This window comes from Dermacentor albipictus, chromosome 9, assembly GCF_038994185.2.
Source record: "Dermacentor albipictus isolate Rhodes 1998 colony chromosome 9, USDA_Dalb.pri_finalv2, whole genome shotgun sequence".
Classification (NCBI taxonomy): domain Eukaryota; kingdom Metazoa; phylum Arthropoda; class Arachnida; order Ixodida; family Ixodidae; genus Dermacentor; species Dermacentor albipictus.
The window spans coordinates 1,556,992-1,569,846 of record NC_091829.1 but is presented as its reverse complement, the minus strand read 5'-3'; the positions used below and the strand labels follow the sequence as shown (position 1 = coordinate 1,569,846).

Below are 12,855 nucleotides of genomic sequence, written 5' to 3'. Positions count from 1 at the left end.
CACTGGCGTGGCGTATGTGATTCCTCTCTCTTGTGGAAGAAAGTGCGTGGGACAGACAGGAAGGTGCTTAAATGATCGCCTGAGGGAGCACCATAACAATGTGTACAACACAATACAGGGCCATCTGGGTATTCATTGCCGCGACGACGGGTGTAAGCGCTAAAAAAGCGAAGTGCTGGTTAAACATAGTTTACAGCTCATGCGTGAAATCATTGAAGCAGATTTTGTCGGGAAGTTTCATAGCTTGAGCGTCAGTTCTCCTTCGATTGCACTTTCATCTCAGGAAATCGCATACCTTGACAGGGTTTGAATGGCAAGCGTTCCGTGTGCTCTGTAGGTACGTGGCTATCATTATCAGCATTGCAAATGATGTTCCAGGTTTTTTTGCCTATCATTCACATATTGTGCATGGTAGCACCCTGCATATTTATCCCTTCATGGCCTCATTAATAAGCTGTTGTAAGTCAGCGCTGTGTGCATGTCGCTTTCTCGTGTCCTTGTCTTTTTTGCGCTGTGTCCTTGTTCCTGATCGACTAAGTGCATTACGCGAGGAGTAGGGTAAGATCTAGTATGTAGCATTCTAATCGTAGAGGCCTGGGCCCTGTCAAGCTTTGGGTGTGGCAGGGAGAAGGTTCTACGGCTAAGCTTATAATGAGTGGTAATCTCATGATATGTATGGAACGGGTCCTCTCCTAGATCTATGAGAATTTCTGAGGCACCAGGTTCGGCTGCGTGGTTCGTGAGGTCACGCGCTGACCTATGGGCAGCCTCATTCGGGTTAAACCCATTCGGTCCAGTGATGTCCCTTAAGTGGACAGGGAACCAGCAAATGGGGTGATATCCCTGCTCTTCACTTCTCACAGTGAAGTCCTCAGCCCGAAGGATCTTACTTGTTGTTTCCGCTCCCAATCCGGACGAGAAGGCGCGGATGGCGGAGCGTGAGTTCGAGTATCTAAAGGCTGGCTTCTTACGACTATTGATAGCTAAAGCGATAGCAGCCTCCACTGCCACATGGGACGTCTTGACCCTTACAGAAGCTGCGTTAATGATTTTTCCCTCTACGTCCACCACTGTTATGGAGAATCTTACCCCTGTGGGCTACTGTGCTGCGTCGACAAAAAGCACATATAGCTTGTGTTGATGTAAATTTTCTAGGATTGTCCTTGCTCGTGCGTCCCTCCGCCCCACGTTATACACAGGATGAATATTACGGGGTACAGGGTCTGTTACGAAGTGAGGCCTGGTATCTTTGGTGAGAAACATAGTGGGTTCGGGGCTATGCCGGGGTTCAATGCCGGCCTCCTCGAGGATTTTAAGGCCAGGCCTAGTGGCAGAGAGCCGAGTGATTTAGGCTATGGAATGTGCTTCAATAATCTCATCAATGATATTGTGAATTCCCAGGGCCAGCAGTTTTTGCGTGCTAGCAGAATGTAGCACTGCAATGCACTTTTGAGTCACGTTCTAATGAGAGAGTCAAGCTTAATTTTTCAGCTGGTGTCCATTCTAAATAAGGTGCAGTGTAAGATACGTGACTTGGGAAGAACGCCTGAAAGGCCCGGATGAGATTGTCCTCCTTCAATCCTTTCTTTCGGCTAGCTACTACAGTAATGAGTTTTATAACACTGTTTGCCTGCCTTGTTAGACGACTCAGGACTTCTCCATTATGCCTTTTGGAATTAATACTTTGCCCTAAAATTTGAACAGAATAAACTCTTGGTATGCAGGTGCTCACTTTAGTTTGTATCTGAATAGGAAGCGAGTCCAGTGGTGCTAATCCTTTACTTTTGCCTCCTTGTCTCACTTTCCTGTACAAGAGTAGCTCTGACTTTGTGGGACAAAGCGTGAGCCCTGTGCTAGCGATGAAATCCTCTGTGATGTTGACAGCTTCTTGTATACTTTCCTCTAATCTGGCTAGCGACTCTGCGGGGACCCAGATGGGGATCTCGCCCGCGTAGATGACATTGTCTACACCTGGGATGACAGCCAACCTCTCGGAGAGCCTGTAATAGCGATATTAAAGAGCAGGGGTGAGAGCACCAATCGCTGGAGTGTGCCGAGACAACCTAGAGGGAAAGGCCCTTCGGTAACCATCCCACTCTGATGAAGGCCATGCGTTCACCAAGGAAGGATTTAGTAATGTTAACAAACGTGCTGCCAAGATTGAGCTTGGATATCTCACTTAGAATGCATTGGTTCCTGACACTATCAAAGGCGTTAACCAAGTCTAGAGCCGGAACACCCATCACGTCTCCAGTGCGCTTATCAAAGATCGATTTCTTCAATAGAAGCATCGCATCATGTGTGCAGAGGGAAGGTGGAAATCCAATGAAGTTGTGAGGAAACAGGCAATGTCGCTCGATGTGACTTGATGTGCGATGTGCGAGAACTTGTTGCTGGGCGAGTTGGTTGGGACCTAATGAATACATTGTTGCGCCAAAAAAGGAAAATAAAGGCTTGGGAGGGAGAGTACGAAATGACGGATTACGCATTGCATGGTTTGCCTGGAAGGCAGATGCCAGCCACTGCTCCGTGAGATAAAGATACTTGGCAGGAGTGCTGATACGTTAGCAAGAGAACTTTTGGAGGCGTACCGCATACAAGAGAGAGGCACGAGTTGTATTAGTGATACGTCTGCTTTTCTGTTTGAAAACGAGTTGCAACTGTTAAAAACGTAACTGTAATCGCTCTAGGCAACACTGATGTACGTATGCGCATTTGTTCATTCTCCCTGCCCTGCTGTGAGAATAGTTTCAGTTGAAGTTCAGCGCTCAATCTGCCGTTTCGTACTCTCCCTCCCAAGTCTTTATTTTCTTTTTTAATGCAACAATGTATTCAATATGAACTACATGCTCCATCACTTTGAAAAGACATGAAGTGAGCGAGATGGGTTGAAGGTTTTCCATACTGGTAGTCTTTCCCGTCTTGGGGATTAACGTTTCTTGGCCGCCCTTCATTCATCAGGTACTTGCCCCTACTCCCAGACTCGATTTATATCATTTGTTAAAATCTATGTTGCCTTGTCATCCAAGTTCTTAAGAAATTATTTGTGATGCCATCTGGTCCTGGAGCTGACTTGATATTGAGGTTAAAGAGGACTTGTCTAACCTCTGATATGGAGAAGTCTTCATCAAGGAGTGGGGCACTCATCCCGGTATATTCCGGGCATGGGACTTTTCTGCCTCCCTGCATGCGTCAGTGTCCTTGCAAGGAAGGTAGCAGTGCAGCATGCTTTGAGAGATATTGCTTTCCGTCATACCATGCATAGTTAGGCCTTTGATCATCCTGTCTATAGCTAGTCGAGCAGTCCCTTTAGATTGTTTGTTATTAAGATTTCTGAGAAGGCACCATTTACTGTCTCTTCACATACGACTATCCGTTTCCGCACATGTTTCCTCCCATTGTTGCTGCAACAATAGTGCAGCGTATGAGTCAGTTCCCTTGTTTAGAGCTGCAATTTCGGCCCTGAGCCTGCGATTAGGTTTTCGCGTTTTCCATCTAGAAATTATGCCATGCTTAGCCTGAAGCATGACATTCATATCCAAAACTATGGAAGAGGCTTGAATAATTACAATTAGATGTATTGGTGTCTATGAGTTTGATGTTGATATCGCCCATGATTATTGCGTTACAATAAGCGCATGATATTTTTCCATCGATTAATTAAGCGTACTACAGAAGTCAGTAACTAAAGAAGGTGAGCGATAAATGCAGCCAAACGCGAAGTTCTTGTTGCCTATACTGAAGACGGGCGAATCAAATTCAACAAACACAGATTCACAGTTATATTTAACTCCAAGTCAGGCGGTCGTTTATATGGAATGTTAAATGAGACAAATATAGCTGAACCGCCATGACTACTCGTTTCTCTGTCAGAATACTCAGAAGTGTATGAGTTAAAGCGGAATAAGTCCTTGTCATCTTTACTAAGCTAGCTTTCAGACAAAGATATTATTGAAAAGGTGTTGTTAAGTGTCGAAAACAGGTGCTGAAAATCATCAAAATTCTTGCGGAGACCTCTAGCATTGAAGTGAATAATTTAATGGTAGTCGCGCGACATGAATTCATTCAGCGCACATTTTGACAGGCAAGAATCCATGGTGGACGGTAATGACATTTAAGAGTCAGAATACAGGCAGTTAGTTGAAAACAGTAAGGTCAGACTCATGGTCAATGCGACAAACACGGCTCTCATTTGTCTTTCTTGCCTTAATGAAGGTGAAGTGCGAAAAAAAATTATTTAGATTGAGTCGGGGCACGTTAGGAAACCCCGTATGGACATCCACGGAGTACGGCGTGCCTCAGGTCGGGATTTTGGCTCGTAAAGACCGACAGTTAAATGGGCGCGAACGCTGCATGCTCGCCCTTGGATCCGTCAGACCGGCAAGTAATCACTCTTGATTCGTGTAGCCCAGTCAGTGTGGTCAGCGGCGCAATTACTTGTGGGCAGTCTTTGTTTAGAGCAACCGTCGTCGCCATGGGCTGCCTTCTATTTTTCATTGAGTTCGCGCGTCTCGTGGAATCAAATTTGCGGCGTCATTGCCGCGGATTGGCTCGTCTAGTCTCAGCATCGTTCTTTCCAACAGGCAGCCCTCGAAGAGGAGCGGTTCTTGCGGGAGCACGGCTCCGTCGCCCTCGCACCCCAGCGGGCCGTGATTGGCTGCCCTCTGCTGCGCCATCGGTAGAACCCTGGGCACCGTTTCGCCACGCTGGGGCCGAGAGGTTTGTGAATTACGCGCCTAACACAATTTGCTTGCCCTCCTAGGCATTCTGAGTGCCCTTGTTGTTCATCTTCGCGCGAGGTGCTGTCCAGGGCGGTTTGTTCTCGAAAGGAAGAAGGTGAAGACAGGACTCAAGCAAGCGCCATGTATAGACACCATTCGGTATCATCAACCGTGGTATTTTTGCCTTCAAATGAGCTTCTCACCATTTTCATTGTCTTCCCTTATTAATAAATGCCGTATACCTTAGCGTCATTTCAACAGCGTGAGTTAATGGCAATTTACGCTCTCGGTGTTTTGCTCTATTGCGCACCTTAACAGCGAGCGCGCTTAAGTCAAGCGCATTTACTCCATCATTTCAGCCCTGCACTTTGCCTGTCGTGAAGAATGAGTGAGAATAATTTGCCTTCGAAGAGCATATGCCACTTTTGGCATGACTACAATACTATTCCTCGGTGAAAGTAGCATCAATATCAAGTTCGGGCTTTCCTATTGGGATGCTCCTTAATTCAAGTTATGCTCCTCCAATTGATTCTATCTAGCTGTAGCACAACATCAAATTTAAATTATGGGGTTTCACGTGCCAAAACCACTTTCTGATTATGAGGCACGCCGTAGTGGAGGACTCCGGAAATTTCGACCACCTGGGGTTATTTAACATGCACTTAAATCTAAGTACACGGGCGTTTTTGCATTTCACCCCCACTTAAATGCGGTCGCCGTGGCCGGGATTCGATCCCGCGACCCTGTGCTCAGCAGCCCAACGCCATAGCCACTGAGCAACCACGGCGAGTGTAGCGCAACATTGAAGCGCTGCTACTCTGCATATGTGGTATTCAAAAAAACTTGGAATGCGCTTAAGCTTCGCCCTTAAGAGTGGAACACGATATCACTCAAAGATCCCTGACTGCTTGTCACGCTTCCTGGCAGTGATGTTTACCGGGAATCTGGCGGCGATAATAAAGTTATTTCACTATAATAAAGTTATTTCACTCACTCACTCATCTGGCGGCGACCGCTATGCACGAAGGCGAGCTTTCGGGTAGGAACGCGGCCTCTTGCGTGGGCCGATCATCGCGGAGATAGTGCACAGCCGTGCTAAAAAACTTGCATCGTTTTCAAGTTTATGTTATTGTTTCACACGTTTAATATTTTAAGTCTGAGAAGATTTAACATAAAGGGCATGAGCTGTCAGTGTTTTGTTTCATGACATTTGTTTGTGGGCTGTGATTCTCAAAATTCCGAGGAATAACATTGTCAAGAATGTCAGACAAGGCATAAGAAACTTTAGTGATAGAATGGTGCGGCAATATAACCCGCATTTACAGCATGTCATATAGCAAGGCGTGACATATACACGTATGGATGGATACAACTTTATTGTACGTCCGGCAAGGTTTAACGCGACCCGGGCTCAGGTCTCCCACGGCGGAATGTCAAGGCCCTGCCTGAACGCCGCCTCACGGGCTTGCTGGACTGCCCACGTCTGGATTCCGAGGTCTGAACTGCGCAAAGGCAACTCCGCTCACACCGACACCGGATTTTCCGCGACACGGGGCCCTTAACTCTATCGCGTTAAAGTGGTGCCTATGACATAACCGGCTCTTTCTGCCACTCACATTACTACGAACGCATGGCAATAAAGAGAGTTTTGCAGAATTTAACGCGTGGCAATTAAGAGGGTTTTGCTGGCATATAAGAGGGTTTTGTCGGTGGAAGGGTCTGCGATATGGGCGCGGCCTGCATTTCTTTTTTTTTTCTTTGTGGAAAACACCATTCCAGAAATCGTTCGCTTGTTCTCAAACGATTGTAAAAACGCAACTGATCTGCTTTCATAATATTTGCGAAGGGACACAATCGCTGTCGATATTGTTACGGAAGGATAAAAGAAGAGAGAGGAAGAGGATCGCGAGACGCTGGCTGCTGCGTGTTGTTACTACTGAGCCACTTTAACCGCATTGAGTTTGCTTGTATATACATTGTAAATACAGTCTTATACTATCAACATCCCTATAACATATTGGTGGGAGGTGCGGGGTACCACGGCTAGAAACGGAGCGCCGCAGTGGACGTCGCATCACCGTCCCCACCATTAATGACGGTGAGCACTCAGAATCAACATCGCTGCCGCCTGCAACGTCACCATCGCCCGCTACGGCGCTGTCCCCTTCGGTTGTGGTTGTGAAACCCAAGGATCCCGGAACTTTCTGCGGGACTGCTGGCGCCGAAGTGGAAGAGTGGGTGGCTATGTACGAACGTGTGACTGGAATCGACAGATGGGACCCTACGCTTATGCTAGCTAACGTGTTGTTCTACCTAAGAGGCACGGCAAAGGTGTGGTTTGAAAACAATGAAGAGGAGCTGACCAGCTGGGGCCGACCGATGCAAAGAGAAGTTGACAGAGTTGTTTGGCAAACCAACCGGCCATATAATTTCCACAAAGCAGGAACTGGACTCCCGTGCCCAATCCCCTACGGAGTCCTATGTCTCGTATATCCAGGACGTGCTGGCACTTTGTCGTAAAGCCGGTCAGGACATGACAGAAGTGGAGAAGGTCAGGCACGTGCTTAAGGGCATTGGTGACGACGAATTTAATCTGCTCATGTGCAAAAGCTGCTTTACAGTTGATGCTATCGTTAAAGAGTGCCGACAGTTCGAGCAGACTTAAAGCCGACGCATCCTGCAACCACTCACCAGACTTCCAATACTACCGCGACGTCGACGTGTGAAGATCAGCCCACACAGCAGCATGCGTCGACATCAGAGGACGTCGTGCGAATCGTTTGATGATAACAGAACGCGATGTCGCCCGCAGCTTTCTGTTCGCGTAGCCCTGATGCTACCCCTTTTTCAGTTCCCCTCGTGCAAACCATCGTTCGACAGGAACTTGAAAACATTGGCCTACATTCTGTCTGTGCTGTCGCCAACCCCAGAGCCAACGAACGCCCTCCTACTATTTTCGCTCCACCCCGACGCTTCTCTCCGCGTTATCGCAACCCGACTGAGCAGAGAACCGCGGACGAACAGCCGACATATTTCACCTGTCGCCGCATTGGTCTTGTCGCCAGATACTGTCGCAACTCGTGGCCCTCAACACCTCGCACGCCGACTAACGTGAGCTGTTTTAACGCAAATACCCGCAATGTTTAGCCCATCGCCGAGTCTAACAGCGCCGACAACTCTGCTAGGAGCACGTAGTACAGTCGCTCACCATTGCCGCGCGGGCACCAGTCTCGTTCACCGCAAACGCGTCGCCCATCTTTTTGTTCGCCGCACCCACGTCGCCTTTCGTCTCCTGTGGCTTTTGACCGCACTCTTTCGGAAAACTAAGAAATGCAGCCCTCGGAGGTGGTGCTGCATTGCCTACTACTGCAGCAAATCCTCTGTCTGTGCCCACAAAGAGAAGTGTAATTGACGTTAAAATAGACGCCTTACCTGCCCAATCACTCGTAGACACTGGAGCCCACGTTTCTGTAATGAGTGTTGGCCTACGTAGAAGTTTACAGAAGGTCCTCACCCCAGCAGCTGCGCGAGCCCTTCGTGTAGCCGACGGCGGCGTGCTGGTTGTTCTTGGAATGTGTGCTGCGCATTTAAGTATAGCCGGCCACCCTACTGCTGTTCTCTTTGCTGTGATCGACAACTGCCTTCACGACGTTATCCTTGGATAGGACTTTTTATCCCATCATTCCGCTCTCATGGACTGCGCACCCGGCGTTCTTCACTTGGAACTGCCTCAAGTCGCCGATGCTCCAAGCACCGCCCCACCGCAGTTGTGCTCGCTTCTGTATGTGCGTCTGGCACCCGAGGCAGTTACTTACGTCACTTTCACCGCCCAGCCACAGGTTCCTGACGGTGAATATGTGCTTCGCCCCATCACCGACGTGCTTTTGCATCGGAGCGTTGCTCTTCCGCATGCGCTGGTGACGATTACTAATAACGGCGTCGTTCTTCCGCTTCTGAATTTCAGCCTGTCGCCTCAAGTGCTTCCAGCGGGCATATTCTTGGCCAGCATTTCTAATACGTCCGAATTTGACATTGAAAGTCTGAATGCCGAGAGCGGTTTCTTATCACCAATTGTAGCTCAAAGCTCTGCTTCTCTAACGGATGACTTCACGACGATGATTGCACCTGACCTCACCTCTGCACAGGCCACGGACATGCGTCTCCTCCTCGAATCGTACCTTGACATCTTTGATTTCGGCTACAAGCCTTTAGAACAAACATCTGTTGTTCATCGCGGTATCAACACTGGAGACACGAATTCTATTCGTCAACGTCCCGATCGTGTATCGCATGCTGAACGTCGAGTCATCCAATCAGAAGTGGACAAAATGCTCCGCGGACGGGTCATTGAACCATCAGGCAGCCCTTGGGCTTCGCCGGTCATCCTTGTGAAAAAAAAATATGGTACCTGGCGTTTTTGCGTCGGTTATCGCCATTTAATTAAGCTGATGCGTAAAGACGTCTACCCACTACCACGCATCGATGACGCCTCAGACTGCTTTCACGGAGCTAAATACATCTCGTCTATTGATCTTCGATCCGACTACTGGCAGATATCAGCTGATGATATGGACCGTGAGATGACGGTATTCATCACGCCAGATTGCTTATATCAGTTCAAAGTCATGCCCTGTGGCCTATGCAATGCTCCTGCGACATTTGAACGAACGTATGATCGACTCTCTTCTGCGAGGCTACAAATGGACCACCTGTCTTTGTTATCTTTACGACGTTATTGTTTTTTCTCCCGCATTCGGCAGCCACCTTACCCGACTCGCTGCCATTATTGCGGTCTTCGGGAAAGCCGGCCTCCAACTGAACTCCACGAAATGTCAACTCGGGCGCCGTTGGGACACTTCGTTGACGCATCCGGTGTACAACCAGATCCGGAAAATGTTCGCGCCGTTCGCAGTTTCCCTGTGTCACGTTCTGCTTCTGACGTGCGCTGCTTCGTCCAGCCTATGTTTTTACTTTCGCCGTTTCGTCAAAAACTTCACCGACGTTGCTCGGCCTTTCACAGATCTTCTTAAGAAATACACGCCGTTCACATGGGGCCCTGAGCAAGCTCACGCGTTCGTCGCTGTCATCGGGTTTCGGACCACGCCTCCCATACTTGCCCACTTTGATCCATCTGCACCGACCCAAGTCCACACTGACGCAAGCGGCCACGGCATCGGCGCTGTTCTCGCCCAACAGCAGAATGGCACCGAGTGGGTGATAGCTTACGCCAGCCGCCTGCTGTGACCTGCTGAGAGAAATTATTCCATCACCGAGCGGAAGTGCTTGGCTTTAGTTTGGGCTGTCGCCAAGTTCCGGCCATATTTGTACGGCCACACGTTTTCGGTCTTTGCAGACCACCACGCCCTCTGCTGGCTGTTTTCTCTCCGGGACCCCACAGGAGGGCTTGGTCGCTGGGCGTTGCGGCTCCAAGAATTTTGATTTGTTGTCGACTATAAGTCTGGACGTCTGCACAACGACGCTGACTACCTCTCGCGTCAACCCGTGGATCCTGCCGATCCTGTTGCGCACGATACGGTGACCTGCGTGATGGCTTTGACTGACATGACCGACATCTGCGCTGAACGACAACGTGCCGAATCCTTGCAGTCCATCATAGCCGGAGTACTGGCAGCACTGACGGCAAGTGCCGCACGTTCTTGCTTCACGACGGCATCTTCTACTGCCGCAATATCAACCCTGACGGCCCTGAGTTGCTCCTTGTTCTTCCTCGTCATCTGCGATCCGTCGTTCTCGAACAACTTCGTGATGCACCGACGGCGGGACACTTTGGAGTTTTGCGTACATACGACCGCGTACGACGCCGGTTCTTCTGGCCGGGTCTCTCCTGCTCTGTGCGTCGTTATGCCGCAACTTGCGAATTATGTCAGCGCCGGAAGAAGCCTCCCCTGCCACCTATCGGACGACTCCATCCAATTGAAGTTCGCCCTGAACCTTTCATTCACATAGGCTTTGGCCTGCTTGGCCGTTTTCCGACAGCGACTAGAGGGAATAAGTGGATCGCTATCGCTACTAATTACGCGACACGCTACGCGATAACAAAGGCATTGCCGACTAGTTGCGCAACTGACGTCGCCGATTTTCTCCTTCTCGACGTCATTCTCCAGCACGGTGCACCTCGGCAGTTGTAGACTGCGGCCGCTCGTTCTTGTCTCGAATTGTGGACGACCTCCTCCGCTCTTGTGCCACTGAGCACAAGCCCTCCACCGCCTACCACCCACAAACGAACGGTCTTACGGAACGTCTCAACCGAACTATCACAGAGATGCTGTCGATGTACGTTTCCAACGATCCCCGCGACTGATACGCCAGGCTGGCCTACTTGACATTCGCATATAACTCGTCCCAACATGACAGCGCAGGATATTCACCCTTTTATCTTTTGTATAGTCGCGACCCCACTTTGCGCTTCATTCGCATAGGCCTTGGCCTGCTTGGCCCTTTTCCGACAACGACTAGAGGGAATAAGTGGATCGCTGTCGCTACAGATTACGCGACACGCAACGCGATAACAAAGGCATTGCCACACCATCCCACCTTCTGTGCCACGTGTTGTCACTGAGTACGCTCGTGAAGTCATCTATCGCGCTGACATGGAGCATCGTCACCAGGTCTCGTTTATTAGCCTCGCAGCATCTGCAAAAATAGTTATGAGCGGTGCCATCGCGTTGTTCAGTTCGCCCCAGGTGCCTGGGTGCTGCTTTGGTCACCATGTCGTCGGGTCAGCCTCTCCCAGAAGTTTCTCTCGCGCTACACAGGGCCTTCTGAAGTCCTCCGTCAGCGACGTCAATTACGAGATCGCGCCATTACCGTTTCATCCATCCTCAAGTCCACCACCTCTTGACGTCGTGCAGGTTTCGCGGCTGAAGCCATACTTTGCTCGCAATTCTTCGCCTACCATGCGCCGAGACGGCGCTTCAGCACTCGGGCATCCTGTTACGGAAGGATAAAAGAAGAGAGAGGAAGAAGAAGATCGTGAGACGCTGGCTGCTGCGTGTTGTTACTAGTCAGCCACCTTAACCCCATTGACTCTGCTTGTATATACATTGTAAATACAGTCTTATACTCCCAACATCCCCGCAACAATATAATTAAAAGTGGAAATTGATGCCAATCGAAAAAAAAGAAACTGAAGAAATGAAACACAATATGTCTAGGCTCCACCCGCACGGGAGCTTTGTTCGCAAATGAAGCCACATTGAGTGGTCATCTCACTATGCACGCGTGAATTGACGACATCTGTGTGGCAAAGCTTGGCGTCAGTTCGCCGTGTTTAGGAAGACGAGGAATATTTCTACTGTGGATGTATAGCCTTTAAATCTTTTTTTATGTCCCGCTGCAACTTCTGCGCAACGCCGGAAAACACGTAATGAGGAAGCCAGCTGCCTTTATTGTGTTCTTCAAAGCTGGTACATCTATGATCTGTACAGACGACCCACTCAACGTTAACCATATAATACAGGCAAGTCGTACCTATTCCTGTGGGTCTGCTGATGAGCACTGCAATGGGCAAACTCGGCGTCACTCGCTGCACTTCCAACGTAACTGTACGTCAGTTACAGGCGCACTAACATGATTTTTTCGACTCTCTATTTTCTTGCATTAAACGAAGGTGGGAGCCCTCTAAACCCTAGAAGAAAAATTATGACTGTGAAGAAAAAGAAAAAAAATTACCGACGATTACGTTACTTCCTAATGCGAAATTTGATTTCAGCAAATAAGCTGTTTCACCTTTTCGATAGATTGAGGCAAAGAAATCGAGCAACACATGTATGCGCTATCACAGAATTTTTTTTTTCACACGTATTCCTTTAACAAAGACTCCACTAACAGTTCTTGACAGTCATGAAGGAAGCTTTGTGGTCGGAGAAATAGACTAATATATGTTCGACTTGGTACACCAATGCTTGATTCTCTCGACGGCGGCGATGAGCCTCCGCTTCAGCGGCGCGAACGGCAGGGTCTTCTCGGCGGCGGCGCTTAGCCTCTGCTTCGGCGACGCGTACTCCTGGATCATCTCGACGGCGGCGACGGTAAGCTTCTGCTTCGGCGGCACGCACCTCTGGATTCTGACGGCGACGGCGCTGGGCCTCTGCTCTGGCAGCTCGTTTAGCAG

General features: G+C 49.3%; 1 protein-coding gene across 7 annotated transcripts in view; it reads left to right on the top strand.

The window, feature by feature from the left end:
• LOC135909204 (uncharacterized) overlaps positions 1–12,855 on the top strand; it is a 444,253-nt gene that overhangs the window by 411,300 nt on the left and 20,098 nt on the right. For 3 of the 7 annotated variants that reach the window (XR_011508287.1, XR_011508288.1, XM_070524866.1), the window contains one exon: positions 4,584–4,719. The exons of 2 other annotated variants lie outside the window; for them this stretch is intronic. Coding sequence is in view for 3 of the 5 variants with exons in the window: in XM_070524866.1 (XP_070380967.1) it covers positions 4,584–4,719 (136 nt within the window). In the remaining 2 variants the exon portion in view is untranslated. Of the gene's footprint in view, positions 1–4,583; positions 4,969–12,855 lie in introns of those variants that run through there. 2 more of the 7 variants (XM_070524869.1, XM_070524865.1) reach the window with 1 other exon arrangement.